The sequence below is a fragment of the Corvus hawaiiensis genome, chromosome 5 (genome assembly GCF_020740725.1).
Source record: "Corvus hawaiiensis isolate bCorHaw1 chromosome 5, bCorHaw1.pri.cur, whole genome shotgun sequence".
NCBI lineage: Eukaryota > Metazoa > Chordata > Aves > Passeriformes > Corvidae > Corvus > Corvus hawaiiensis.
Genome location: NC_063217.1, coordinates 37,259,904 through 37,287,786, shown reverse-complemented (window position 1 = coordinate 37,287,786; position 27,883 = coordinate 37,259,904). Strand labels below are relative to the sequence as shown.

Below are 27,883 nucleotides of genomic sequence, written 5' to 3'. Positions count from 1 at the left end.
TTCCAGGTATTGAGAATTTGCAATTTCAGTGCAGAACTGGGCACAGGGAAAAGAATAAGAGGAAAGATGGTCCTTTTGGCATTTCAGGGAACAAATGTGAGGAATATAATTTGGTGGTAGAATTGGTAACTAAGATAAGCTGTTTTGAGTTTGATGGTCATGTCATTAACACACTCTTTAGAAACAGACAGATATGAAGATTCGGCCGATCTTTCACAGAACTTGCTTTCCAGAGCATTTCACACTATGACAACCCAAGGTGGGAATTTCAATCCATCAGTAACCATTTCAGGAAAGGAAAGAAACCAACAAATGATATTAGACAACCCGAATCTAATGACAAGCTATGTTTATGAAAGGCCTGCAACTGGGCAGCTGTGAAAGTGGCAGGGGAAAAATGTGTTGCTACAGAAATGAACAGCCATACACCCAAAAGAAAGGCAAGAGAAGGCCTTTTTTTCAGTGAATGGACTTTTTAGTTTTCATATTTGTTTCAGAAATTGCATTTGTTGAGCAGTAATACTGACATACTGAAAACCTGAAAGTTTAGTTTTGAAATTACCTTTGAAATTTGGTCTGATCCTCGCATCATAGCCTGACATCCTGCCCATCAGCTTATCCAGGAAATCGGATGGCGACATTGGCATGCTACGAGATCTTGCACTGTCTGTTTCCTTTGTGGCTACCAAGCTAACAGCAAGGAAAAACAAACAAAGAAACAAACAAGCAAAAATTTGTTACAAGTTTTGTTAGCGAAACTTTGATTTTATTTAGCCAATCATAGTTCATTTTTGTAGGAACAGGAAAACAGGAAAGCTAAGACAGTCTTTCAAGCTAGTTAATGCTTCAAAAATAGTAGTAGCAAAGAAATTGAAAGAGTAAGCTCTTTCTATATCTGTCATTTAATATGTAAATTTTATTCTGCTGTGCTGCACAGTTATATGTTACTTCTTCCATAGATCTTCTGAAGATTAATAACACTTTCAGTTAACAGTAATCGATATCATTATCACAGAGTTAAATGTCATCTACAGAAATAGCTGTGTACATGAAATGTCACATTTTGGAGTCTGAGACTGATCTATTTGAACTGGGTGTGCTGTGATAGAAGCCTGGATCAGAAAAAAGAATACTAAGGGTCTTGATTAGAATAGCACTACTATCACCAATTTTGGGTTTATGTTGATATGTAACCATAATAAAACAGATCACTCTCTTGGCAGGTGGTATTCTTTAACATTGTCTTACAGTTTCATTTTCTGTTAAAACAAAGGTGACTGCTACAGTGGGAAAAAAATAAAAACAACCTGTAGTGGTTTGGTCCAAAATACTCATTACTGTTTATCTTCTGTGAGATAAGAATTAGGAGAAATGCAAAGCAGGCACCAAACTTGAAAGACTATAAAGAAGTTTATTAACAGACCTAAAAGAGGGAAAAAAAATTATACCACCTTCAGAACTCTCCTCCTCCCCCCACTGTCCTCCCTTCTCCCACTGACAATGTAAAAAGACAACCCTTGAGATGTTCAGTCTGTTTACCACTTCCATAATAATCTTGTTCAGTCCATTTAGAAAGAGAAGTCTCTTCTTGCTCGTGCTATGAAAACATTATCACAACGAGACAGCCGCCCACTTCCAAATATTGTTCAGTCCATTTAGGAAGAGGAGTCTCTCTGCCTGCGTGTGAGTCCTTTCCCCCGACTTGCAGCTTTTCCCGCAACTGCTTTCGGGAGGGTCCACTCTGGAAGTTTTTTGGGGTACAATTTTAAGGTTGAGCCGTTCAGAAACAAAAACAGAGGCCCTTCTCCTTCCCTGGGAGCAAAGGGTCTTCATCATCTTCATCGTTAGGACTATCTCCGGGAGCATCTCTAGGAACTGAGGTTTCTCCTTTCCCGTTTGGAGCAAAAGTCCTCATCTGGTTCATCTCTCCCTGTCCAAACTTCTCATGAAATTACAGCTGCGTCAGCATCTGCCTATCTCAGCGCAGGTGCTTTCGCTTACGAGTTGAACACTCCACCCCCCATATCTTCATGAAGTTACAACGGGGTACTCTGATATATCATAGCTTCACAACAGAATTTCAGCTTTAAGCATCTCCTCTCTCTCTTCCCTCAGGTTTTCAGCTCTTCACAGCAATAAAAGGGTTAATCTCACCTCGGCCTTGCAGCTTTGCAGCTGGAATGTTGAATTTTTCTTATCGCAGTGGAGAGGGGGGAGAGCCGAGCCGCTCCGGCTGCCCACGGCAAGGCAGTGGGGGGGGTTCCACGGCTGGAACAGGTCCATCGGCTCCAGGATGGCCGTGGCCCAGCCTGGCCTGGCCCAAGCAGGGCCTGGCCGGGCCCGCTGGCCCCCACACGGGGCCTGCAGCCACCTGTCCCAGTGCCGGAAACGAGAGAGAGCTTGGAGGGGGAGTTTGCCTATTCTTAAATGTGGATCACAGAGGTGATCACAACTTTAAGTGACTTAGAGAATTGTCCATATTCAAACTGGCCAGCTGATAGGTTCTATCAGGTCCCAGAGGAAACTGTAAGCACCCCTTAGCAAGGACATCCCTTCCGGGACTATGCTTGCTAACCTATGACACAACCTTAACAACTTACTGAAGAAACTATATTAGGACAATCTTTTCTTCTCAGGGCCACATGACAAATGCCAGCTCCTATAGCTTCCTCTTCACATGCATACAAAACTCCCACTGACATTCTAAAGCGTGTTCTGCACATGCTAAGAGAGCAGAGTAGTGGCACTGTGATCAGCCTTGGGACCCAAAGAACAAGTCTTGTTGTGGAACAACTCTTACTTGAGTGCTATCTAACACACTGGACAAAACAATACAGTCAGAGAATATATAAATTTTGAGTAACATTGCAATACACAGTACAACTGAAATAATTTGTGGCTTTTGGAGTCTCAAAAAAGACAAAGAGCTTAGCACATTTGTGCTAAATTCAAGTCAAAAATCTGCTATAGAAGGACTTAAATCTCTTTTACTTACCCAATTCATTGTCTCCATGTCAATTCACTCTTTTAGAAGTGCTTAAATATGCTTCTGTTTAGATGTAAACACAGGGAATAATGTAAAGCCTTTAGGAATTTTCTGACTCATAAAAAACCTATGCTAAATTTTGCTTCTTAACAATGGATGGCATATCAAAATGGAAAAATTCCATACAGGTATATATGTAGGCAGAGACCATGTGGAGTGCAGACTGAGAAAATGTAATTTCTTTCTTTTCGAGACTCTGTTACTCAGCTCATTAAAAGTTACACTTTTATAGAAACTTCCATTTAGAAGTTGTGTTAAAATTTTTGTCTTCAAGTTTGAAATTTGGATTTATTATCTTAAATAAAAAAATATTTCATATTAGTCCTTGAGAGTTACAAATTTGGGCACACATAGAATATGAACATAGAAGCCTCTAGAAGGCTATGGTTTGCTCACATTTAAATTAAAAATGTAAATGAAGTCTTTTAATTGTAATATTGAATCAGAAAGTTAAATTTGATCCTTGAGTTTATTTGCTTAGCTAGTGTTTATTCTATTCTATCTGTAAGTTGATCTGTATATTCTTAAATTGTTCATAAATTGTTAAATTGTTGGACATTTCCAAATTGTTTTGAATATTTTGGTATCTCTTTCAGTAAAGATGTTTCTTTACTCTCCTTCAATAGCTAACCTAGTTCTTTATTTCTTCCCGTAGCTGCAGAATGTACTTCCCTTTCTGAGAAAGTAAGTATTCAACATATTCTTTTTATAGTTCAGTTTGAAATTATCCTATTGCTATAATTTTCATTATCAATCATTCTGAATGGATCTGATTCATCACATTACTACAACTTGTAGCAATTCATGTTTCTGTAAAACATTGCAAATGTTTATAAAGCAAATAAAATACAAAAATCCAATTACCCTTTGCTGGGTATTATCTACTTGGAAAGCAAGAGAATCAAGTTACACTTAGTATACACGCCTTAAACACTTAGATTTCTTTCTAGTAGTCTTCTATCAGGAATTTATATTTCTATTCTGTAGGTATATAAAATTTCTGTACTACAGGATATACAATCCTATATTTTTATTCTTAATATACATAAATTATTCAGAACACAAATATAGAAAGGCCCATTGTTAGCTTGAATATCATTTTCTGGGAAGGAAAAATTTGTTTGTTTGCCCTTTTTTCTCTTCACGGAACTTTTTGTAAATCTTTCCTTGTTGTACTTGTAGTTCTTGCTTTCCCATAGAAGAGAGAATTTTGAAATTAAAGTAACTAATGCTGACTGGGAGAAATAGTAATTGCTGTGACTATGGATTTTCTCAAAGTGACATGTACCTTTTCATATGATGGCATCATTAATATTTGCTTTCACTAGTCAATTACAAGTCTCAAAATATCTTGAATAATTTAATACCTGCTTATGAAAAGAATACATTCAACATAATGAATACCTTTTTTATAAACAAGTTTTATCTCAAAAGTCAGCTATAATTTGTAATTAAATATTTCTTCAAGGAATGTTTTCCCTTTTACTAAGCTTAGGGTGTTATGAGTAAAAGCTGGTTGAGTTCTGCAGAATTCTGCCCATTTGATTTAACTTTAACTGAAAATATGTATTTCAAGAATACTGTTGTACAAATAAAACTTTCATCAATCAGACCTGACATGTGGAATACTTGTCTAGTTAAAAATGAGCGAAACTTGGTAATGTAATAAAACCTGAGTAAAGCAGTGGATTTTAGGAAGGGGTTTTCTGTTTCCAGACTAACATAAAAATTTACTCTGTGTGGTAAGGGCTCTTCAGTTTTATTGCATGCTGTCTCTGAAAGCTAGGCCTCTGGCTAAGGGGTTAGAGAAAGCTATACCCCTTTCCTGATCCAAGAACTGAGCTTCTTTCAGTGTTAGTCATGCACATAGTTTCATCCTCGATACACAACTATTGCATAAGTCCAGGAATGGCTTTGCGTGCCTCCAGAGGGAATTCATTCTGACCTGTCACAGTTCTTTAAAGAATTTGTACATGCATTCTCTAACAGGCAGAATTATAAGACTTTAATATCAGCAAGAATTTTAAAATAAGCAAGGTACAATGGACTTGTGATTAGCATAAAGTCACCATCTGATTTTAAATTACTGAGAAAGAAAGCTGTACACTTTTTTCACAGGGAGAAGCTTCCCGTTGCTGAAGCCTTTTTGAAGAGACATTATAACCTCACAGTCTTCTGGTCTGTTCATATTTTATGAGGAAAAGTTACCAACAAGAATGCTCTCCCTGATAGTGATTCTGAGTTGTGAGATATTGGCAAATATTATTAACAGTTATAAAGATTTATGCCATTTTCCAATTTCAGACTTAGAACAGTACTTGACTTCAGTTTCCTGGATATATCCCGAATATCTTTAAAATGTAAATTAAGCCTTCAAAAACAATTGAAAAGAAATTTGTTAACTGAAGTTGTGGACAAGAATCAAGAAAAAAATTGAAAATGTCAAAAGATGCATTCAAATATTATTTGTGACCAGATAAATTTACATCAAAAGTTAGTGTAAGAATTTTTTGTTTCAAATAAGCTGTCACACAAAACCTGACAAGAACAGAAAATTAGAATCACAGGGACTATAAGTACTCACGTCTTTGGTCTATTCTGTCAAATTATTTTTTCACCTAAAATCTGAGGACAGATGAGCTTTCCATCAATGCCTTGAAGACTGTCAAGTTGGAATTTCATGCACTGAGATGGGAAAACTTCCGAAATCACAGGTCTGTGACAGTGCATTACCAACCAAAAGTCATATTTTAGTCAGAAACTGTTAGGTCAAGCTGAAGATATTTCAAGTGGGATTTAAATGTTAGAGAGCAAGAAGCAACCTGACACAGACAAGATGCAGCTTCTCTAGATCAGCACCCACATCCTAAATTTCAGACAAAAAGCTACATGTAAGAATGGTGTTCAGCAAAGCCATCTATAATCTGAAAAGAAAATGCAAAGCAATTGATAGTTTAAAACTGAGAAATACAAACAGAATTGACAGAGACATAAATTCTGAGGATGTGAAGAAAATAACCTAGTTCTTAAATTCCGCCCATTTAGGTAGAAGAGTTTAAAACAATTAGAGGAAGGATATAAGAGATGTATGAACTGGGAATGTAGGCAGAGCTGGAGAAAGCAGTGAAGAAGGATTCAGAATTCATCAAACAACTCAGCACTGTTGTGGTAAAGTTCTCACTGCACTACTGTGTTATCCAGTGGTGCGGAAAGATTGAAAGAGTGAGCAGAAGCATGAAGGTCACTTATTATTTTATACGATATTAATGAGACCAGTTCTGGGATGTTGCATCAAATTCCATGTCCAAGTTTTAAAAGGACATTAAAGCATTTGGAAAGGTACTGAAGCAAGCCACTAAGCCATGACCTGAGAGTTAGGGAAATTTGCTTCAAGTAACAGACTTTAAGAGCTTAATCTGCTTAGTTTATCAAAAAAGAAGAGTGAAAAAAAATAGCATGATTGAAGCATATAAATATCTCAAGGGGGCAGAAAATGCTGGAAATTTATCTAAAGAAGAAAGGCAGAATAAAAACCAATGAGAGACAGACAAATTCAAATGGGAATTTGGACACGCAGTTTAATAATAACAGAAGATCAAACTGTACCAACCAAGAAAATACAGCTTTGTGGAAGAAACAATTTAGCAAAATATAAGGTATTGTTTTTAATATGTGGCTAGCTTGGTGAAAAGGAATGAGCTCTGATATATAGAAAAGCAGCTAAATTCAAATTAAACATTACATAACTCATGTAGAAATCTTTGGACTGTCAAAAGGCACTTGACTGATTTGAGGAGCTTAAGGAAGGGAAGCAATGGGCATAGTTCCAAGTGTGAAATGATGTCTTCTCAGGGTCCTTCTACACACAGGCTGGGTTGCAGACTTGCAGTTGCTGTAATCAGGTTTGCAAGTTACAGCTGTAATGTTGGCTCATCTTGTTCAATTCCTTTCACAGCTGGGTGTTTGACTTACTAAGCAGTTGTATGAGCATCAGCTCCTTGCACAGTAGGGACTTAAGCTCCAGAACGGAAACTGCACTTGAGATGCCCATAAACCAGAAGCAGCTTAAAAAATCAGAGGTTGACCACTATGAGGAAAAAGGGAGGTAAATGTTCTTTCTATGACACACACCTGCAAAGAATAAAGAATTGTAAGCTAAATTATAATGTTGCCATGAAAGCAAATGGATATGAAGTAACCAGGGATAAATTTAGATCAAAATTAAAACTTTCAGCCACTGAAACATTTCAGTTCAGGAATAGTTTAATACTTTGAGCTGAGATAGAAAAGTTCTGTGTGTTTCAAGATGGAGCTAGGACTTAGGATGCTGTTGCTTGTATGACTGCGATTGCAGGTGATGAGAACTCAGCTCTTTTTTAACCCTCTGCTGAGACTATGTTTCTATGATCCTTTTGGGTTTTTAAAATAATTGCTACTACAGAAATCTGAAAAAAAAAAAATATAGCTAACACAACTATACAGCCAGAGCATCAATATCTACAGAATTTAAAAGGAGATCTCATCTAGCAGCTGGCAATTCAGTTACCAAGATAAAGCACGGGTCAGGAATCTGTGCTCCTGAAACGTCTATTTAAAGTAGGCATGTTTGCGAGACAACATCTTTCTCTTCCCTTCCTCCAAAAGAATGTTATTGAAGAAAACTCTTCAAAGGGAATTTACAATTGCTACAAATGTTTCCTTCTCTAAAACATTTACAGCTGCAAAAATCAGATTGCTTTCCCGTCTTTTTTTTTTTTTTAAGAACTACTGTGTTCTACCTGTAAGTTGTTTCTATCTGTCCCAAACTTCTGCACACTTTTACCAAAGCACAAACAAAGGAAAGAAACTTTACATATGAATGTGCTTTATACAACCTTTATTTTTAAAGGTATATTTTCAAAGGTAATTTCAGTCCTGCTGTCTTTGAGACTTATCATTTTTGTACTGCAGAAAAGTGCTGTTTTTCACTGATTTCCCTAATTTAAACATTCATCTTCAAGGTGGGTTATCAAAAAATTGCTTTCAGTGTCTGGTTTCAGCCCTAAAAGATACATATTTGTTTGAAAATATTGAAGAAAAGAAGTAATGGACTACTGTCAGCATTTCTATAAGAAAGATTGTATCACTCCAGAAGGGCTTAATAAGAACAGTATAGACAAAAGTGAAGGATGAAATTACATCTCACACCATTTGCTGAATCTTCTCATTTTGTTGCTGCTACAGGTAGGTGACAGAGATAAAGAAAGAATATGGTGTGCTGTAACTATACCTTCCACTGGAAACTTCCTGGAGAGATGTTTCCAAGTCCAACTTAGGACAGTCTGGTAATTTATCCAAATTAGTCTGAGAGTAGTCTCCAGAGACTCACAGACTTACTTTTGATCTTTGAATTATACCATAAATTCATTTTCTCCCTCCCATAGGTAAACTACTAATGAATTTTCTTGAAAATCTTACATGAACACCAGGTTACTGTCACATTTGTCTTGGGGATTTTTTTCATCTGATCATAAATTGCTAATTTTCTTTCAAACACAATCCATTTTAGTAGTTCAGAGAGGTAGAAGGTTTGCATTTCATCTTATAATGCATACTACAGTGCTGCTACACGGACTGTGATGGTCCAGTAGGTCTTTCATTTCATTATTTAACTTATTCTATCAGACAGCAAGTGTGGCCAAACCCCTGGAGCAATTGGATGTTGTGTTTGTGGTCCATTCTCTCCAGCTGATATTTGAATGTTTTTAATGCACTTCATATTAAAATGCTTCTCAGAGAAGCTCAAAGGAATTAATTACACCCTTAGAAGGAAAGCAAAAACTGCAGCCAATATGCATTTAATTGCATCTCACATACAAAAGCATTCCTGTAAATTAGTCTAGAGGTACTTATTCACTGGTTCACCAGCAATGGTTAGATGAATTAATCTCATGACTAGTTTCCTCAATTCCATAGCTGAAAAAATGGTGATAGAATTCATCAGCTTTTAAAACAAAAATTATTCAGTATAACCATGTAATTAATGAGGTATGCTAGGAAGGAAATGATCCTCTAATTGGTGATGTTGGATCATCTGATGGTGTTTTGCTTTTTGAAAATTTTAGCAATAAGATTTTATGATATGAAGAAAGCCTTCAAACCCTCTTCTGAGGGTTCATATTCTATATAAATATACACCTTCATAAAATACATCTGGCAGAATTAAGGGGGAAAGGAAGCTCTTAATTTGATGAGGTCAGAAGCATAGGATGGCTTTTTATGTAATGGTAATGTCTCTAATGAACTGATCTACCAATTAACTAGGTAAAGGACTAACAAGATCAGAGTTTATAGTTAGCATAATTTGCACACATTGTTCAAGGCATGTATATAAACCTGACAAAAATTGAGAGTAGAATGTTCCAGCATGTGACAGCTTAAAATAAAAAACAAGAAATATTACAGGAATGGTTACTGAAGGCCTCAAGCCCATCCAAATTAAAGTGTTTTCTTTGTTTTGACAATAATAATTCCTGCTCTTTTTAGAAACAAAAAAAATTGCCTTCCATTTTACACCAAAAAATATCATACATTAATGTAAAGCATAATCAATACTAATTTGTGTGGGTTTTGGGGATAACACTAAGGTTTTTTCCAAATTTGTGCACAGTTGATCATTGAAATGCATTTGTTCAGTTAAGTAGTGTGACACAGATATTCTTTTGAGGTGTGATGTGTTTAAACTAGCTAACTAAGATAGCTGTCAGAAGAGAAATACAAGTCTCTGTTTTACTGCAATAAAGAATTTTAAATTTGGAAACCTTGAAGATTAGCAAATACTGTGGAGTGGGAGTTCAGAAGACAGGATAAATATTTTTTTAAGCAAATATTTTTAAAAATTTTGATATCATTTAAAAGCAATCTCTTTACTGAAAATTAAAAGGCTTCATAGAAAATAAAAGACAAATAGACTTTTCTGATTGGAGGCTATTCATCAGCAGTATTTATTAATGAAAATCCAGGGCCATTCTGGAAAGCCAAGAGCTATGTCAGGGGGTCACAGCTGCATGGATCCACTACTGAAAGTGACTTATAAAATCAGCTGTCACTGCTGTTCCATTCTAGCTCACACAGGGATAGTTTCTGCTGAGAAACAAAACAAAACACAAAATTCATCTCCTTCTCTGCATTATTCTTGGAAGACAAGCTCTTCACATGTGCATCATGAAGTCAGGGTAACTGAACTCCTAGCTTAGATGCCTGAATTAGACAATGCTACCTTCTACCATTCAAGGTTAATACAAGGAGAGAATTTCCTTCCAACTCCTTTGCATCCCAGCATGAAAATAACTCTATTTGAATAATGATTTACTGGTGAATAAATGAATTTCATTTTGAGGGACCAAAAAAACCCCATTTCCAAGGGTGAAAGAATAGTGGAAGAGGGTGGCATGTAATAAAGCCAAAGATAGTAAAGGAAGGAGAAAGAATTAAGTTTGCAATGTGTTAACAAAGACTGAAGTGGTAACAAAGTGCTTTTCATTTTATTTCTGCTAGAACTGACAATAATGTGTTTCTTGCTAATTAAAGATGAAATCTCTTTTACTTGTTGTAGGTCAAAAAGTTGACAGTTCCTAGTGCAAGGAAAATGCAGATTTTCATATCCTGCAATGTCTTAGATAATAATAATTTTATCAGAACAGAGAAAACATAGAATTCTTAACTCATGTTGGCCAGAGAAAAGACTGTCATATCAACTAAGAGGAGCAGAAGCATTCTATTACCAAGATTCTAAATAGGTATTTTCTAAGAAAAGCTCTCAAGAAAATTTTAAATATTTTGTATAAAATTTAGATTTTCTACTGACTTTTCACAGTTTTATATTTTTCTAGTTGCCCTCTTATTGTCTTATCTTGATTGAGTGCAAATAGATTAATTTTTTGATATAATGTTCCAGATATAAGTAGAGTTGCATTGGGACACATTTTCAGCCAAAATAACATTTTTTATGTGCATCAAACAAAAACTTTCAATTTTAAGTTCACTAATTATCCATTATTATTACTTTAGTGATTATAAATCGAAGCTACATGAAATATATAGGGGATTGCATTTCAATGCAACTATTAGAAAAATACTTTCTTTCAGATTTGAATAAAAATCGTTTTTGTGCTTCAACTACAGAATTAACATTAAATTTTAATGCTCCTGTAGCTTAGGCAATGGTTAAAAGCATATTTTTATGATGTTCCTGATACCTTTATGGTGTTATATTTTTTGCTATTATTAATACAGTTGAGAATTCCTCCAGCCCTCCAGTCTTTCTCTAGTCATGCTTGTCATGGAAGTAAAACAGCTTCTTAAAGTAAACACATATTTAACACATGTTAACATAAATTATATAAAGTGTGGACTATAGTTTCAAAAAACTTTGGATTGCTGTGGAATGTTTCAGCTTTTCTTAACAGAGAGAAAAAAAAGAGAGAATAATGTGATTTTAAGTCTTCTGATTAAGTCTCTCTGATATGATCATCATTCTAGTATATTATAGTCTAGATAATGTTAAATTTATATAATTTGTTTGTTTGTTTGTGACCTGGTACATATATATAAGCACAATGCTTTACCCCTTTCTTGGGAAAAAAGAATCTCTTAGGGTAAAGGAAGAAAATTAATTTGTCAGCATTCTTCCTAATCCTATGGGCAGGGCTTTCTATCTTAATTAAGATTCAACAAACTACAGGTTGTCTCTGTAATTTTGCTTTGTTTTATAAGACAAGTTCACTGTTGCCAGCTTTAGCCATGCAGCATGTGAATCATTGTATTTTATGATTCAGGACTCTGTTCTGAACATTTTTCATTGTTTTCCTTGACGCACCCTCTTAATAGTCTTTTAACCTGTTGTATAGACTATTTTTATAAATGTTCTAAACTCAGGTCTTAGTTTCTTACCATTTTTAATTTATTCAGCCCATTTTTGGGGGAGGAAAAAGCTAACTCAAAGAGGAGCAGAGAATATTTCAAATATTCAAATTCTGACAAATCTTTTACTCTCCCAAGGACCTACTGAATGGGTTTAGGTTTTGACAACTTTATATTTTAATTAAAAATAATTAGATCTTCTCCAAATTTAATTAACTTTTGATTTGGTTTGGTTTGGGTTTTTTTGATAGTACTTGGCTAAAAGCAATGGAGTATTTTTTTAAATATTACAGAATCTGTAAACCACTTATTTATAGTAGTCTGAACTTGCATTATTCTCTCACTAAAAAGAGTAATTTGTGTATTCTCAGATAATGGAGAAAAGTTATTGGCATAATGGATAGATTGCAAAATAACCAAGTAAAATAATTTCTTGAATATTTTACATTGTTACACCAGGTATTCTTCTCTAAAGCTGTCAGAGTTGAATAATTACATTTATTGTCATGGTTAATGCATGATTCCCCTAATCAGCTGAACTTGCACAGGAAATGACTGGCGTCTTTCACCGCCATAATGAATGGTAATGCTGCTGATGACAATGAGGCAACACGAGATTGAAAGGCAGATTAATGCAAATGAGACTTTTGACAGCAAACTCTTGTTTCTCAAGGCAATTCTTCCTAGATCTAGGAAGAACCTGTGAATTCTGCTAACAGAATCCTACAGATTATAGCTTCTTTCTGTATTTTGAATACATTTCAAGATGCCCTTTAAGTTGTAGAGATGTGTATCACCGACTTTTCTAGTTCTAATGGATTTTCTGCTGTTGTGGCAGTGCCCCATCAGCTTTGCATTTATTAGGTTGCTGTACTCTCAACAGTATAAACAGAAACAATGTCCACTAAAGTGTACATCTGTAGAAGAGATATCTTTCTTGTAATCATAATTAATGGTCAATTATAATGTCATATGTATTCTGTTCCTTCTTTTTCTTGTTTTGCTTTAAAAATCCACTTTTATGAGTAGAAAACCATAACCAAAACTGAAAATGTTTTTTTTTTTCTGTGTTTGTTCTCAATTTTTACTATGCATAAAAATCTTCTCAGAAAGTCTTACATTAGAATGATTGAGGTTTATCATACCTAGATAAAAAATTAATTTTGAATTAAAACCCCAGATTTGTGAAGATTGAACCACAATTAGATTAAACACTATTTTGTTTGTCTTAGGGAAACACTTCTTTTATCAATCCTGTATCTTGAGTGAGCATGCCAGATGGCTGTTTAGAAGATTTGACTTTTTTCTAAAATAAGTTTGATAAAAGTTCTGTTAGAGAAAAGCTGAATATAGCCTGAAAAGTCACTGTATAAAGTTTTTTTCCCAAAATGCTTCACATGAAATTGTTTATTTTGATTAGCTGGCTAATTATAGTGCAGATCTGCGTTATTAGCATTAATTTAGAATTTTCAATTAAGACAAAATATTTCTAGTTGAAAAACTACTGTTTTCATTAAATGGTGTTTTACGGAAACATATATGTTTCAATGTTGTTTTATGAAATGCTGGCAGGCTTGGGTGGAATACTGCTCAGTGTCCTTTCTATTTTGTCAGTCCCAATCAGTTTTCCAATGTCAATGGGAACTGGAGTCTCAGTTTCTAATTTTCAAAGACTCTGAACTTCTTCCCCACAGAATTAGCAGAGTTTTTTCCTGCTTTCTGCAACTTAAACTTCTTTTTATGCATTGAAAAAGTGAGAATATCTTTCCGTGCTTTGGAATCTTTTGTGAGACAGGAATGGTGATGTTCAACCAGCCATGTTAATTTACATAAGATATGTGGATTAAGTAATTTTTTCCTTTTTATTAATTCTATCCAGGATCAACACTGTTATAAATCAGTATAAGACTTTCTTTAACAAAACTGGAGTTGAGCTTCAGGGTGATGATGAGAGTGACAGAATTCATGCCACATAATGACAGAACCCAGTATTCCTAATGCATGCACTGAAGCATATTCCTTACGGAGTAAGTCAGAGAAAATAATGTGAAGGTTAAGAAAACGGTGCTGCTAGCCTTTCATGCTTCCACCAAAATTATCCTGGTCCACTACACGCATTCTCTTTCACACGTAGAAAGTGGTGTTTAAACTTCCCCTCAGATACATATATAGTCTTTGCTATTCCAGTCTTCATTATGTCAGCATCCCCTTAATTATCATCCCAGTATCCTGAGTTTTGTGTGAAGAACTAGAAATAAGCTGAGGGAAGGAAGGGCCATGACCTGTGCTGATCTCCCACTGCCCTCACAAATCCTCCACCAGCTGAGTGAGGGACTTCATGGGGTCCAGGTAGAGCCCCTTCCCTGGATCATCATGAAGGCATTGAGGAGGCTGCCCCCTTCCCAAACAGTATTACAGGCTTTATTATGTGCAAGACACGTTTTCTCCTGAAGGAGTCATCCCTGTTGAAAAGCATGAAAAAGAGCATTCTGTTAACCATTATTTTTAGGGAATTTGAACAAGTGCCTTTGTGCTCACATTTTAATTACAGATGAAAATTTGAGCACTCTTAAATCCAAAGACACATGTAGAGAAACAACAGAAATACAGAAATTGAGATATTTTGAGATATTTTGAGAGATCATTTGCAGAGTGATAGAATTTTAGGATAAGCTATGGAGATAAAATTGGTAAAATTTTAACATAAATGTGGAGAAGTTGGAAAATAGCATTTTAATTCCAGTTCCCCACTCTATTGTACTTCTTGTAATCATAGATTACTGTCTCAAGTGGGGACATTTCATATTCATTTTTTGTGGTAAAAGCTTGCAATATTATGTTCAAAACAATTGACTACCAATTTTTAGTGCACAAGAACTGAGGGAAACTGCAAGATATTTTATTCTACTTTAACTCTTACAAATTAAGAGTTGCCTTAAAAGAAAAAAAAAAGAAAAAGAAAAAGAAAAAGCAAAGAAAAGAAACTTTCCAGAAAGAATTCTTTCTACTGGAATAAAGCAATGAAAAAAAAACCACTATGGATTTTAAAAAATGTCTTTTAGGGGATTTACTCCAGATAAGATCTGAAATCTGCCCACTTTGAGTTTAGTTCTAATACTGATGAGTCAGAGGTAATGGATCTGACCCAATAACATCAAGGAAAAGATCCCACAGACACACATCCCTTCACAGAAGTGCTACAGAGGTGCTTGGGCACAGAATTGACACTTTAGAACACAGGAGCTAGCCACAACTTGGCTGTGTGAAGTCAGTGCTTTTGTCATGATTGATTTCAAGGTGTTTCTTTTTGCTGGCAATTTACCACTTTGTGACATTTATTTAATCTAGTAGGGCACTCTTAGGATATATATTGCTCAAATACCTGGAAGTTTAGTTGGTCCCTGAAGATGGAGATGTCATAGCCTACACATGCTCAGGGAATGGACTCTCCTGTGCATTACTGAATAATAAAGGACAGTGCAGTTTTGAAACACTTTATGAAATTAAAGACATAGCAGGACAAAAACTCAGGATATTTTTAGTAATTGAGTCCCACTGTACCCCAGGACATTATAAACCAACTTTTCCCAAAATAGTCTCTAAGCTCTGTAGTCCCCCACTAAGATGTCAAGTCACCATAGTTACAAAAAAAGAAGAGAAGAGAAGAGAAGAGAAGAGAAAAGAAAAGAAAAGAAAAGAAAAGAAAAGAAAAGAAAAGAAAAGAAAAGAAGAGAAAAGAAAAGAAGAGAAAAAAGAAAAGAAAAGAAAAGAAAAGAAAAGAAAAGAAAAGAAAAGAAAAGAAAAGAAAAGAAAAGAAAAGAAGAGAAAAGAAAAGAAGAGAAAAAAGAAAAGAAAAGAAAAGAAAAGAAAAGAAAAGAAAAGAAAAGAAAAGAAAAGAAGAGAAAAGAAGAGAAAAAAGAAAAGAAAAGAAAAGAAAAGAAAAGAAAAGAAAAGAAAAGAAAAGAAAAAAGAAAAGAAAGAAAAGAAAAGAAAAGAAAAGAAAAAAGAAAAGAAAGAAAAGAAAAGAAAAGCAACCTTTGGGAACCATGCTGGAGTAACTGTATTGGCTAGCTATTTCTGCTGTGTGGTTACCTTTGAAATTAAAATTAATTAATGTTAATTGTTGGTTAAAAATTGTACAAAATTGTGAACAGCCAATTTTGTAGAAAGTGATCTGTGAAATTACATACTCTGGTACTTGTGGATCCTCAGAGATGCTGTTTAGGATTGCATTGGGTTTGTATTTTACTTTTCAAAATTCAAAAAGGGAGAATGTATTCAGCTTGCGTTTCACAAGGAACTGGAGATAAACTCTAGACATAGCAGAGTCTTAACATAAACAGTACATAGTATATGAAGCCTTGAGCAATGGTGTGATGGGTAGCATAATCCAACTCTTTTTTTAGATTAAATGTGTTTAGATATCTATCTTAGATCAAAGAGGGAATGAAACTAAGACAGTAGGTTATGTAGATATAACTACAACTTGAATTTTAATTATAAAGAGGAAAATGAGTTTGCTTTTTTTAAATTTCATAGCTGTTTTGATTTTGCTTATGATATTCTTCCTGAATTAATTTTAACTGTAAGAATCCCATGCAGGTTAACAGCAATTAGCTCAACCTAAGGAACAGTCTGAGAAAATTTAGTACTCCCGTGTTCTGCTCTATTGTTTCACTAAAAGAGCCTCGGGATAATCGGCTGCTTTGCTTTTTCCTATGACCATTGATTTGTATTAGTCAGTAGCCCCACTACTCGTGCAGCTCCACTATTTCAAAAGCCTCATCACTGACCATGACTACGTAGGACCAGAGTGTTCTTGAAATTTTCTACCTTTTCTGTAGTGTCAAAGTGTTTCCCTTGGAAGCTGCATTTTGCTAATGTTTCATGTCACCAGAAGGAGACTTCAGTAATAACAATATCAAAGAGGACTGATCTTCCTTGGGGAAGTTCCTACCTAGAAATAGCCCTGGCTTTCCCTGCTGTCCCCACTCATTTTGTACATCAGTGTCAGCCCAGAGAAATAACAGGGTGGTATGTGGTATAGAAAAATTGTATAAAACATGATGGAGTGTGGAGTCATTGTCCCTGCAGGTGTTTAATAAAAGACTGGACATGGAACATAGTGCCATGGCCTAGTTGATATGGGGGTGTTCATTCATAGGTTGGACTTGATGATATTAGAGGTCTTTTCCAACATAATTGATTCTGTTTTTCTGTTCATTAGGTAGAATGTCCAGTTAAGTGTAGATTGAGTATTATTACCCTGTTTGCTGTTGTATTCAATAATGTGTATTGAAGCAATTAATTAGACATATAACTGGAAAACTAATAATGAAATGCATTGTGTTATATCTGTATAAACACACACCATCTATTTTTTTTTACTTTTTTTTTCGCTCTTTCTTTTTATTCTCACTACTTGCACTTCCATTGCCACAACATCTAAGAACATCAGCCAGGTAGGATAATATTGCCTCAGAAGCTATAAAAAATAATGGATTGAGCTAGAAAAAAAGTACAGGCTTTAAGATTCTCACCCTTTTCTCTTGACTTTACTGAGCAAAATATTCTGCTTCCCAATGTTCCTCTCATTCTTCTGTTTTGGTCCTGCATTCTTGTTAAACATAGTTTTTTGCTGTGTATTTTCCTGCCCTCTGAGATGTTTCCTTTTTGCTGGTAGTTGGTCTCCTCAAAAAGGTGCCTTTTACTTGACCTATTCATGATGCCTATGTATCAGTGAAAGTGATATCTTCTATTTGCTATGTCCCTTTACTGATTATATCACTAAACATCACAAAAATTAGTAGGAAAAGCAGTAAAGAGGACAAGAAGCAACACCACACACAAGGGCTCTTCATCTTCCATTACTTGAGAAAAGCTGATTTGCAGGAATAATTCCCCATAGGTACTATTATGTAATAGTCAGTAAGGTCATTTGAAGCCTGTATTCTGAATCTGTTAAAATAAGAAGCTCTAATCTTGTAAAAATTTTCATTTTCTCTGATTGTCAGGATTCCTAGGATGCCTGGACAAGAACATTTATCATCATACAGAAGTACAGCACATCTCACAATATTACTTGCTTTCAGTTGTTGTTATCATCAATTGGCTAGGAAGGAATTAGGAGAGGTTGAAAAGTAAGAAAATGTCACTAGCACTGTAAGAATTGAAAGATTTTTGTGTTTGATTGAAATTTCTATGTTATTTATTTTTTTTACAGTTTATAGTACTGTAAACACAAACATATCTAATCCTTTCCCAAAATTATAAAGATGGTAATCACTTAGAAAAATAACCAAGTTTTTATAGAAATAAAGAATGGATAGCTAAAGCCATAATCAAATTTGTACTCATGGAGAAACTCCTATTTGGTACAAAGGGATTTCAGTGTCTACAGAGGTATAGAAATACATGAAAAATTGGTAGAGCTGAAATACAAGAGAATTTAAGTTACATATTCTTGGTCACAAAACCCCCTTTTGTCACTTTTTTCTGAGTTTTGGAAAGTACAGTACTTCCCTAAAGGTACTGATGCTCTCCTCCTAGACTTTTAGAAGGATGCTTCATCACAGGAGTTTTACTTACTGGGCTCAGTGTGAGCTCTGGTAACCAAGCCTTGAAACAGAGCTGTTTGTATTTGTTCTGTAGAACCCTCAGCAGGAGTTCACTGTCTTCTCTAATGACTTGTTTTTTTCTTTTATCTTGTTTGTTTATCTTTTTTTTTCACCCTCAGAAGTGCTGGGGAGATTCTTGTGGTCTCTGCATGAGAGTGTGCAAGCATTCTTTCACCCAGTCTTGTACCTTCGTAATTTTGATCGTGAGCCTCACCTGCTGCCCTGACCCTTTGGCTTTGACCTTGGATATACCTCTTCATTACTAACTTTGCTCATCAATTTGGAATGTTTGAACTGCTCTTCTCTCATACAAGTGCTGTGGGACTGACAACATTTATGGCAGAATCCTGCTCCTTCCTGCTGGGAAACTGAACTCCCAGCTTGCCTCCCCTTCCTTTGCTACTTCCTGAGATGTGCTAAGTGCTTTTCGTTAGACCTGGAGTCTGTAAACTGATTTATTCCACAGAAACTATCTTTCAAATTGAGTCTGGGCTGCTGAGGAATGGTACTGTGCCTCAGTGCTGTCATCTTGAATTAATAGATTTTCTTCTGTGTACTTTTATTCGTATCTTGATTTTAACAGACACTTTCATTTCTTGAGTAGTATTGTAGGTCTAATTCTTAACATATTAATAAGCTACTGAAGCTGCATTAGAACACCTGAAAATCTTTATTTTCAAAGACGTCTGTGATGCTATGTCAGATTTAATAGTTTTAAGCTGTTGTATTTTTTCTCTTTCATTATTTGAAGGAACTAATACTGGCTTAAAGGATAATGACTTCTGCTTCTTATAGATATTCACCTGAAATCAATTTGCAAAGAAATGCAGGAACAATTTCAAAATCAGTTAACTGTGAACTCAGATATGTCCCAAAGTTAGGTTGCATGGAGCTTTTTTCCACAAAAATCTGTTTTTTAGAGCATTATCTGGGTCTGTGATACTGTTTCCTTCAGTGTAAGTCCGATGGAGTAGTGAAAAGAAGAAGGAAAGAGGTAATAATCTAATTGTAGCATGATTCTTGGTCTATGCTAATATGGATAAATAAAGAAATACCACATAGGGAGAATCTATTTTGCATTTCCACAGTGCCCCCTACCTTTTCGCCCTGTTCTTTCCCCACATGCTGGTCTGCATATAAAATAGATACACTGCACCCCTTAAGGGAAAAGCAAATCCATGGCAAGTCCCTGATGGGGTAGTTCTAATAGATCAGTGCTACTGTCCATGAAAGTTCCTGAGCTCTTATAAAACTGTTTGACTCACAAATCTGATCTTCGTGTTGACTCTACAAATACGATCTTGCTTTTGTCATGACTTCTTGGAATTCAGGCAAATCCAGAGGATTTTTTTTAACACTATTACTTTATTGAAAACTCAGAAGAATACTCAGTCTTAGACATTATTATAACTTCAAACCATATCTCAGAATTTTTTTCTTTCTTTGGTAGCAAATTAAAGTTATTTTTAGGATAAATTATATTCCTTTTCCTAGATTTTACCCTCTTTTTTACATCTGCACCCTCTTAGTATCACATTCGGGCTCAGACTGGTAGTAATAAGTAATATTTTTTTTACTTTGGGTCTGATAATAGCTTTTCTCTCCATCCTCAAAAATATTGCATAAACCAGAGTGTTATGTGCTTTAACCATTGTTTTCATGCTTATGGTCTATTAATATATTATTAATATGTGTGTTAATCTATGACATAGTAGTACAAACATGCACAATATTATGAAAGACTACAGATAATCACAGAATCATTAAGGCTGGAAAAGATCAGCCTTCAAGATCATGAAGTCCAGCCTTTGACTGAGCACCACCTTCTCAACCTGACCACAGCCCTAAGTGCAATGTCTAGTAATTTCTTGAACACCTCCAGGGATTGTGACTCCACCACCCCCCTGGACAGCCCATTCCAATGCTTTACCAACCTTTCCATGAAGAAATTCTTCCTGATATCCAATCTGAATCTTCCCTGGCACAGCTTGAGGCCACTTCCCCTTGTGCTGTCACTGGTTACCTGGGAGAACAGGCCAATCCCTGCCTGGCTACACCCTCCTTTCAGGGAGTTGTGGAGAGCAATAAGGTGCCCACTGAACCTCCTTTTCTCCAGATTAAACAACTCCAGCTCCCTCAGCTGCTCCTCACAAGACTTACTCTCTAGACCCTTTGCCAGCTTCATTGCTCTTCTAATGTTTTTTTTTTCCCCTACAATGTCTTTCGGAGATCAAACTAATTATTAGATCCTATAATGACCAATATACGTCTTGTTTCAGTCATTGCAATTTGAAGGGTCTTCTGATGCGGAATGAAAAATTAAAAATTAAAAAAAAATAAATCAGGTGAAGTTTCTTCTTGTGAAGCATGCATCTTGAGACTTTGCTCATTAAAGTAGCAAGTCTAAATTTATACTGAAAAACATCCCTTTTCTATCTTCACAGGCATATAATTTAAACTTTAATTTTAAATATCCTCAGGGCTGTTGGACAAGTAATGAAGGTTTTTCCTGTTAGTTTCATTCAGTTTTCTCACACAGCCTTCAGTTCATTAAAGAAGACCGGAAAAGTTTCAAAGTTGCACAATGTAGGAGAAGATAACATTATTTCCTCCAAAATGTGCAAGCAAGTAAACCACTTAAGGTTTGACTGTTCCTAGAAATGCAAGCACATCCATCTTCTCATCAAGTGTTATATAGGTGCTAAGGCTCAAGTCTGTGTCTACTATTTCCTGTTCCCTTTGCTCCAATGGAAATCATTTCACAAGGCTTAAGTTGGAAAAGAAATAAAATTAATGGCTCCAGGAGAGTTGAGAATTTTACAGCTTTTAATTTTTTTTTTCTTTTTTTTCTTTTTTTCCATTTTAAAGCATGTGGAGAAGACTCCAGTGTGTTTGCACTGACTCAGGTTTCTCATGTATTATTATTAGACCTAAAGTCACCAGCTGTCTCTATCTTGAGATTGATATGGAAGATATACACAGATCAAGAGCAGCTTTCTGAACTCTTTCTCCAACCATGTAGTCTTTGTGCACAGTAACCATGTTCATTATCATAAAATGGCTATTTATGAGCAGAAGGTGGAAAATACCACAGTTATCTGGACATTGAAGAGAATAGTTTGAATTTATGCTAAATAAGATCTCTGTATACATTTGGAAACAATTAAATATTAGTTCAGATGTATGTGATGCAAAACACCTGGATGCTTTTCATAACTGACTTTATAGATTTTTTCCCCCTTGGAACAAATGTTTTTATATCATTAAAATAAAGGATGAACAATTCAACAGTAGGATGGAAAAAATATGCAGAGGAAAAATAAGTTCTATAATATACACAATGAAATAGAATAATAATAGCATAGTGCTGCTTGCATTGCCTACACTATACAAGGATTTGGTCACCTACACTGAACATCAAACACACTGAAAAATTTGAAGTGTAATATACATGCATTGACTTTTCTCCCAGTGTCAATCTCAAACCATGTGACCAAGTTTCTTAAAATCTCTTTCTTGAGGCACATTTACAATAAAATCGCATTATAAACTATTAATGTTGCATATGTTGATGCAAAGCACGTAATTAAATTAACTTCAAAAAGGAAAGATTTGCTATAAACCTGTGAGTACTTGTGAAGTGTGCCATCATTGTGGGACACTACACGCTGCTGATTTAACTTCATGGTTATAAATCCCTTACATGTATAATCCCCAAACTCTCTTTTCAAATATAAGTTTCCTTTTTTGTCTTTGTTAAGTAACGATGTGATTCTTAAAATAGTTTGGCACTGTCATATTATATGCCATAGTTTGTTTATTGTGATACGGAGCTAGAATGTTTGTTGATAACAAGCATAGCTAACTGCATTAGCAGTGAATATATGATGACACTGAAGTCTCTTTCTTTACATGTGTGATTTTTCTTTTAAAGTTTTCCCTCACGGAGGACTCAAGTTCATTTTAGCCTGGTATCACCACAGTTGCAGTGTTTGCCTTGATATAATAACATTACTTCACCTAGAAAGAGTGTGCTGGGCAGAAAGTAGAGAAAGCCGTATGAACCTCAATCTTCCACTCAGGTCATAATTTATGGATATGTTGCCAACTTTCATAATTCAAATCCTAGACTGTCGGTAGTACAGCAAGTGCTTTCCCTCTTAGGGGAACTTCTATAGACCATATCCTATCTTCACTCAGCTAGTGTTTTTCTGTTTCTATACAAGACTTCTGACCTAACGCAATCTTTGATTTTCCTTTTGCTGAAAAGAACCGACATTAATAATGAAGTCTATATATTCCCAACTCAGATCACCTTCTATAACTTTTACAGGTAGACACTTTGCACCTTAAGAATTTTCAATATCATTGATGTTACAATTCCTGCTGAAAACAGTGATAAAATTCACAGATCTTATAGGGAAACTCTATCTGCGAGCAGGTGAAGGAAGTACGCAACCTCCTGCTCGTAAAATGCAAAATCAAATTCGGGACAGGGCAATGTTACAAAGCCGTTCAGGAAGCGTGGAGCTCACGCATTCTGTGCCCACAGCCTGGCTGCCGCAGGTAGCCGGGCGTTCGTGGTGAGAAAAGGCAGTGACCGCGGCGGCTGTCCGCACCCGTCCCAGGCATTCCAGCTGCCCGAAACCCGGGAAGGGGGACACCTCTAGTTTTCCAAAGAAAGCAACTCACCTGAGCAGTACAGCAGCTTCCCACAGATAAAACCCCGAGACAGCGGCGCGGAGGTACCTAATCCGGGCCATGCTGCTCGGAGACGCGGCGGAGCCCGGGAGCGGCGGTGTCGGAGGCATCGGAGGGGCTCGGCGGCGCGGCTCGGCGGGCTCGGGCGGCGCGGCTCCCCGCGGGCGGGCGGGCAGCTCCCAGCACCCTGGAGAGCTCCGGGGCTCCGCGCCCGCCGCCCGCCTCAGCGCCTGGCGGTCCCCCGCGCCCTCCCGCTGGGCCCCGCCGCGCCCGCCCCGCCGCTCCGCATCGCAGCCCAGTGGGAGCCTAATCCCAGCCGCGGCGGCGGCGCCGAGCCGCGGCGGCGGCGGGAGCCCCCCTGCCCGCCCGCCTGCCCCCGGCTCCTGCCAGCAGCCGGCACTCCGCCGCCGGACGCATCCCGGGCACGGGGAGCGCCGCGGCCGGCGGCGGGGCGGGCGGGAGGCTGGGCGGGGGCCGGCTACGGCCGCCCCCCGGAGAGCGCGGCCGCCGCGGAGGGCGCGGGGCGGGACCGGGAGCGGCGGCTGCGGCGAGGGGGCGCCCTGGAGGGACCGCCCCGGGGGGGAGATGTCCCGCCGGGCAGCGGGGAGGGCTCCACGGGGCTGGCAGGCGACGTCTGTGCTCAGAACGGCCCCTGCCCGAGCGCCTTCCCTCCCGCGGGGAGAGGGGCGGCGGAGTCGATGCCTACACGGGGTAGCGACCCTCAGAGAGATCGGGTGAACTCACTGAACCTCGGGTCTCGGAAAGGATTGGGGAAAGAGGGGCGCTTCTGCTTCGCCTGTAGGTCTGGTGGTATGCTTTTTCTTACGAAATGAGTGAGCGGGGGTGAGAAACCCGTCTCTGTGTTTCAGTCCCGTCTTTGAAAGTACGGCGCAGATTGACACAGAAAAAGTATATCCTGTTCTAATTGACTTTTTCAGAAAAGAAAGATGATCTAATGCCATAAGGTGGACTAAGAGGGAAACCCAAAGAGTTGCAAGTTTGACTGGGAAGGAGAGTGGAGGGGATTATGGGATGAACAAGGGAAAGAACATCTGGAGAGGGAAAAACCGGAAAGTTACTCATAAGAACAGGGAGGGACCGAGAATAAGGTTGCTAGTACACAGGTGGCAGTAGGAAAGTGACATGATTACGTTTATTGTCAGAGAAACCAAACAACATTTCATGCAAACCAGGTGCTAAGGCTTTATGAGTTGATATTGAGAAATGCTGCTAGAGAAATTCTTGTGGGAATCTGTATGGTTTGTGCAAAAATTAAAATGAAGGATTTTTAGGAAGGGCTGCACCTGCAGAAGGGCAGAAGGGGAAAATATGTGTGAGATTGTAAGGTAGAGGTACTCTGTGGGCCTAAAAGACAATGGCCTTTGAATACCCACATCATGTCTGGGAGAGCCACTGGAAAGAGAAATCTGGGGGGACCAGTTCAGGACTCTACATTTGCAAACATCATCTGACTGGGCCTATCCCCCTCTTCTTGACTGCCTCAGTATGATCTGACAGCTTTTTTTTCCTGTAGCCACTAACTTGTGTTTGATGGCAGCCCTATTATTTGTGCAGCTCCAATGGTTGCACAGCCCACACGATTATCTCATGCCAGACTCTTATAAAAACTATTAAAAAGCCATAGAAAACTTAAATGCCAAAGACAGAAGCAGATGTGGAAAAAGGCTAAGGTTCAGCAAGATAAGGCACATGAAGCAAAGTAAAAGGAACTGAAATTTTAGGGAAGTATAATAAACTCATTACAGAAAAAGGAAGATGGAAAGAGAGAGACTGAAATATAAAACAACTTTTAAAACAAAATAGAAAAAGAAAAGTTTAAAAGGTCATCAACTAGCAGAGATGCAGGAAAGAAATTAGAAACAGGGATTTTATGAATTCCATATTACCAAAGATAGGTGTGAGTTAGAAATAGGGTATTTAATTAGAAACCTTGAAAGCATTGACATTCCACCTCCAGGTATCTTGTCTTTCCTCTGTTCCCTGAACTTTTTAGATTCATAGTAGTTAGTAGAGTAGGGATGCTCTGAGTTTCTAGGCCCACTTTGCAAAAAGTTGATCCTTTTGTTTTCGTTCTTTCTGTAGCCCTGGGTGTCAATAATGATCATGAAAGAAACTTGTTGAAAGAAACCCTCAACTGAAAACACAATAACAAACAAACTAAAGAATCCCTCTATTTGCTCAGGGGCAGTCTGTCAATGCATGTTCTCCACAGAATCAGTGGAGTACTTTGTATATTTAGAACAGTTGGTTCTTATCTTTCCCCTTAAAATAAGTCTGCAGCAAGGCTGCTTCTCCAGGTGCTATTTAACTTTGTGCATTATGCACTTCAGCAATGAATTGGTCTAACATTTAATTTATTTTCACTGAGGTAAATGCATTTTTCTTATGGTGCTATTAGTTAAAACTACCACCGTGAACTCTCCATGTCTCCATTAGGAACCGTTCTATTAATTATAAGTGCAGGCTATACTTTAGATATGCAGAGTTCAAGCTTCTCAAAACCCTTGTGGGAAACATATACACTTGCTTGTGCTTTAAGTAACCAGTTTACTGTTGCATTATTTTATTCTGCTAAATAAGAATGTTGTTTTCAAGCTTTTGAAAATTTTCTGTGGGTAGCATTGAATATTAAAATATTCTCTTCTGAGTGAATTCGAACAACTCGCCTTGATTTATAAAAGGTTCCAGTTCAACAAAACACTCAAGTATACTGTTGACTTCAAACTTTGATAAAATTTCCCCTAATTGTTATAAATTTTTTAATTCACTATTGTTTTAATTATCATCATTTTAGTCTTTCCATATCATTACTGGTAGACTTACCTGCTTATTATACCAAGCTAAACAAATGGCTATGTCCCATCTTTAGAAGATCATTATGGTATCTCTTGATACTTCTGGAAGTCACAGTAGATCGAAAGGTGAGACTTGTTTGAACATCCATTTTAAAAACAGAACCCACAGAGCTTCTGTCTCAAGTATTAATGTCTTTATTTATATATGCCTCATATATCTGCATAAAAACATCAAATAATTTTGCTCATCATTCAAAACATGATAGCTGGTATGTGTGTACCATATGCACACAAAACTGAGCTGCATCATTTACTTTCAGTACAATTGGAGGTTAATTGAAGTACACTCTTCACAAATGGAAAACATTAATATGTTGAATAAAGTTTTCACCAAAATATTCCAATGTCAATTTCTAATTCTCCTTATAACCAGCAGGCTAGATAGCTACTGTATCTCTGGTCCAATCACGATTTAGGTATGAAAGTAAACCACTTGTATTTATGAACTTGAGAGATGTTCACCAGGAGTAGCCTGTGAAGCAAAAATGCTTTAAGGTTACTGGAAGAAGATGTTCCTTATCCAGATAACAGTGTTATATTATATTACTTTCGTTGTATATTATATTTTTTTGTTGTTGTTCCAAAAATGGGGATAATTGAAAAACTGTGTATATTTGGACAGCAAGAAATAAGATAGGTCAATATGATAGACTACCTCATTTTATTAACCCACAGTTTATACAATTGAATGCAAGAGAATGCAGCTACTCCAAATTATTCACACAGAAGAACAAAAGTGCACATATGGATGGAAGGATTAATTAATGTGCTTTTTAGTGTGATACTGTTATTCTGGAATATTAAGATAAACTAACCATAGTTGTAGTCACGAGAAGTTATTATTATCATTTTGGTATGCCCAGGCACAAACACACTATGGTTCAGTATGTTTAATCATTCTGTAAAAAGGCAGCTGACAAATTTGAAGGGTTTCTGAAAAGAACTACAAGAATGTTAGTTTGGAATACTTTTTTTAATACAACCTTAAAATTCACCTTATAAAAAACTGAAGGGTCTTTAAACACCTGCATGAAGTAAAAGCAATTTTGAAGTCAAGATAAAAAATTTAAAGTTTAAAATAAGTAGAGGTAGTAAATTAGCAGGATTGGAACCTGATAAAAGATGAATTCAGAATAGAAGAGAAATAATCCTACTTTGAAGCAATTAAATGATTGCAATATCTAAAGAGGGACCAGAACTGATCACTTTTAAAGTCTTTAGATCTAGGTCTGTTGTATGTTCTGGGTTTGGTCCAAAAGCCACTGGGTAAAATCTGATGATTCTTGAGATTCAGTTCAAGTCAATGATGGCTCCAAAGTTCAAACATGGGCATCTATAAACCCAAAATGTTTTACAATGATATATTCAGCTACAAAGTAAGAGTTATTAATTTTCTTACAAGCACTAGATTGCCTTCCAAACTGACAATTGAAAACCACATGCATCATAATGGTAGGGAATAAAGACCTCATGTATGTCGTCCTTACCACACTTGTATTGCCAGTTCGAACATTCCATCATTTTAAGAGGGTGTTGTGATGGGATATGACATCACTGTAGTTTTAGATACTGGTTTTACTGAGACATGTTTGATTATGTTAATTAGTCTGGCTTTCTCAGTACACAGGATTCCCCAGGATGTAATTCATTCAAGTGTGAAACCCCAGAGGCTTTGACCTATTACTAAACACAAAACTACAAATGGAATAAATGTTTTTCGCTAAACACAGTCGTAAAATAGA

The 27,883-nt window shown here is 36.8% G+C and overlaps 1 protein-coding gene across 4 annotated transcripts in view; it reads right to left on the bottom strand.

Annotated features, from left to right (window-relative positions):
* Positions 1 to 23,708, bottom strand: part of GLRA3 (glycine receptor alpha 3) — a 91,678-nt gene extending 67,970 nt beyond the window's left edge. The window contains exons 1-3 of one of the 4 annotated variants that reach the window (XM_048304244.1): positions 18,002 to 18,007; positions 4,414 to 4,416; positions 563 to 690 (exon numbers count right to left, since the gene is read on the bottom strand). In XM_048304244.1, the coding sequence (XP_048160201.1) occupies positions 563 to 647 (85 nt within the window). In that variant the 5' untranslated portion in view covers positions 648 to 690; positions 4,414 to 4,416; positions 18,002 to 18,007. Of the gene's footprint in view, positions 1 to 562; positions 691 to 4,413; positions 4,417 to 18,001; positions 18,008 to 23,256 lie in introns of those variants that run through there. The other 3 variants (XM_048304242.1, XM_048304241.1, XM_048304243.1) reach the window with 3 other exon arrangements.
* Positions 23,709 to 27,883: the final 4,175 nt, after the last annotated feature.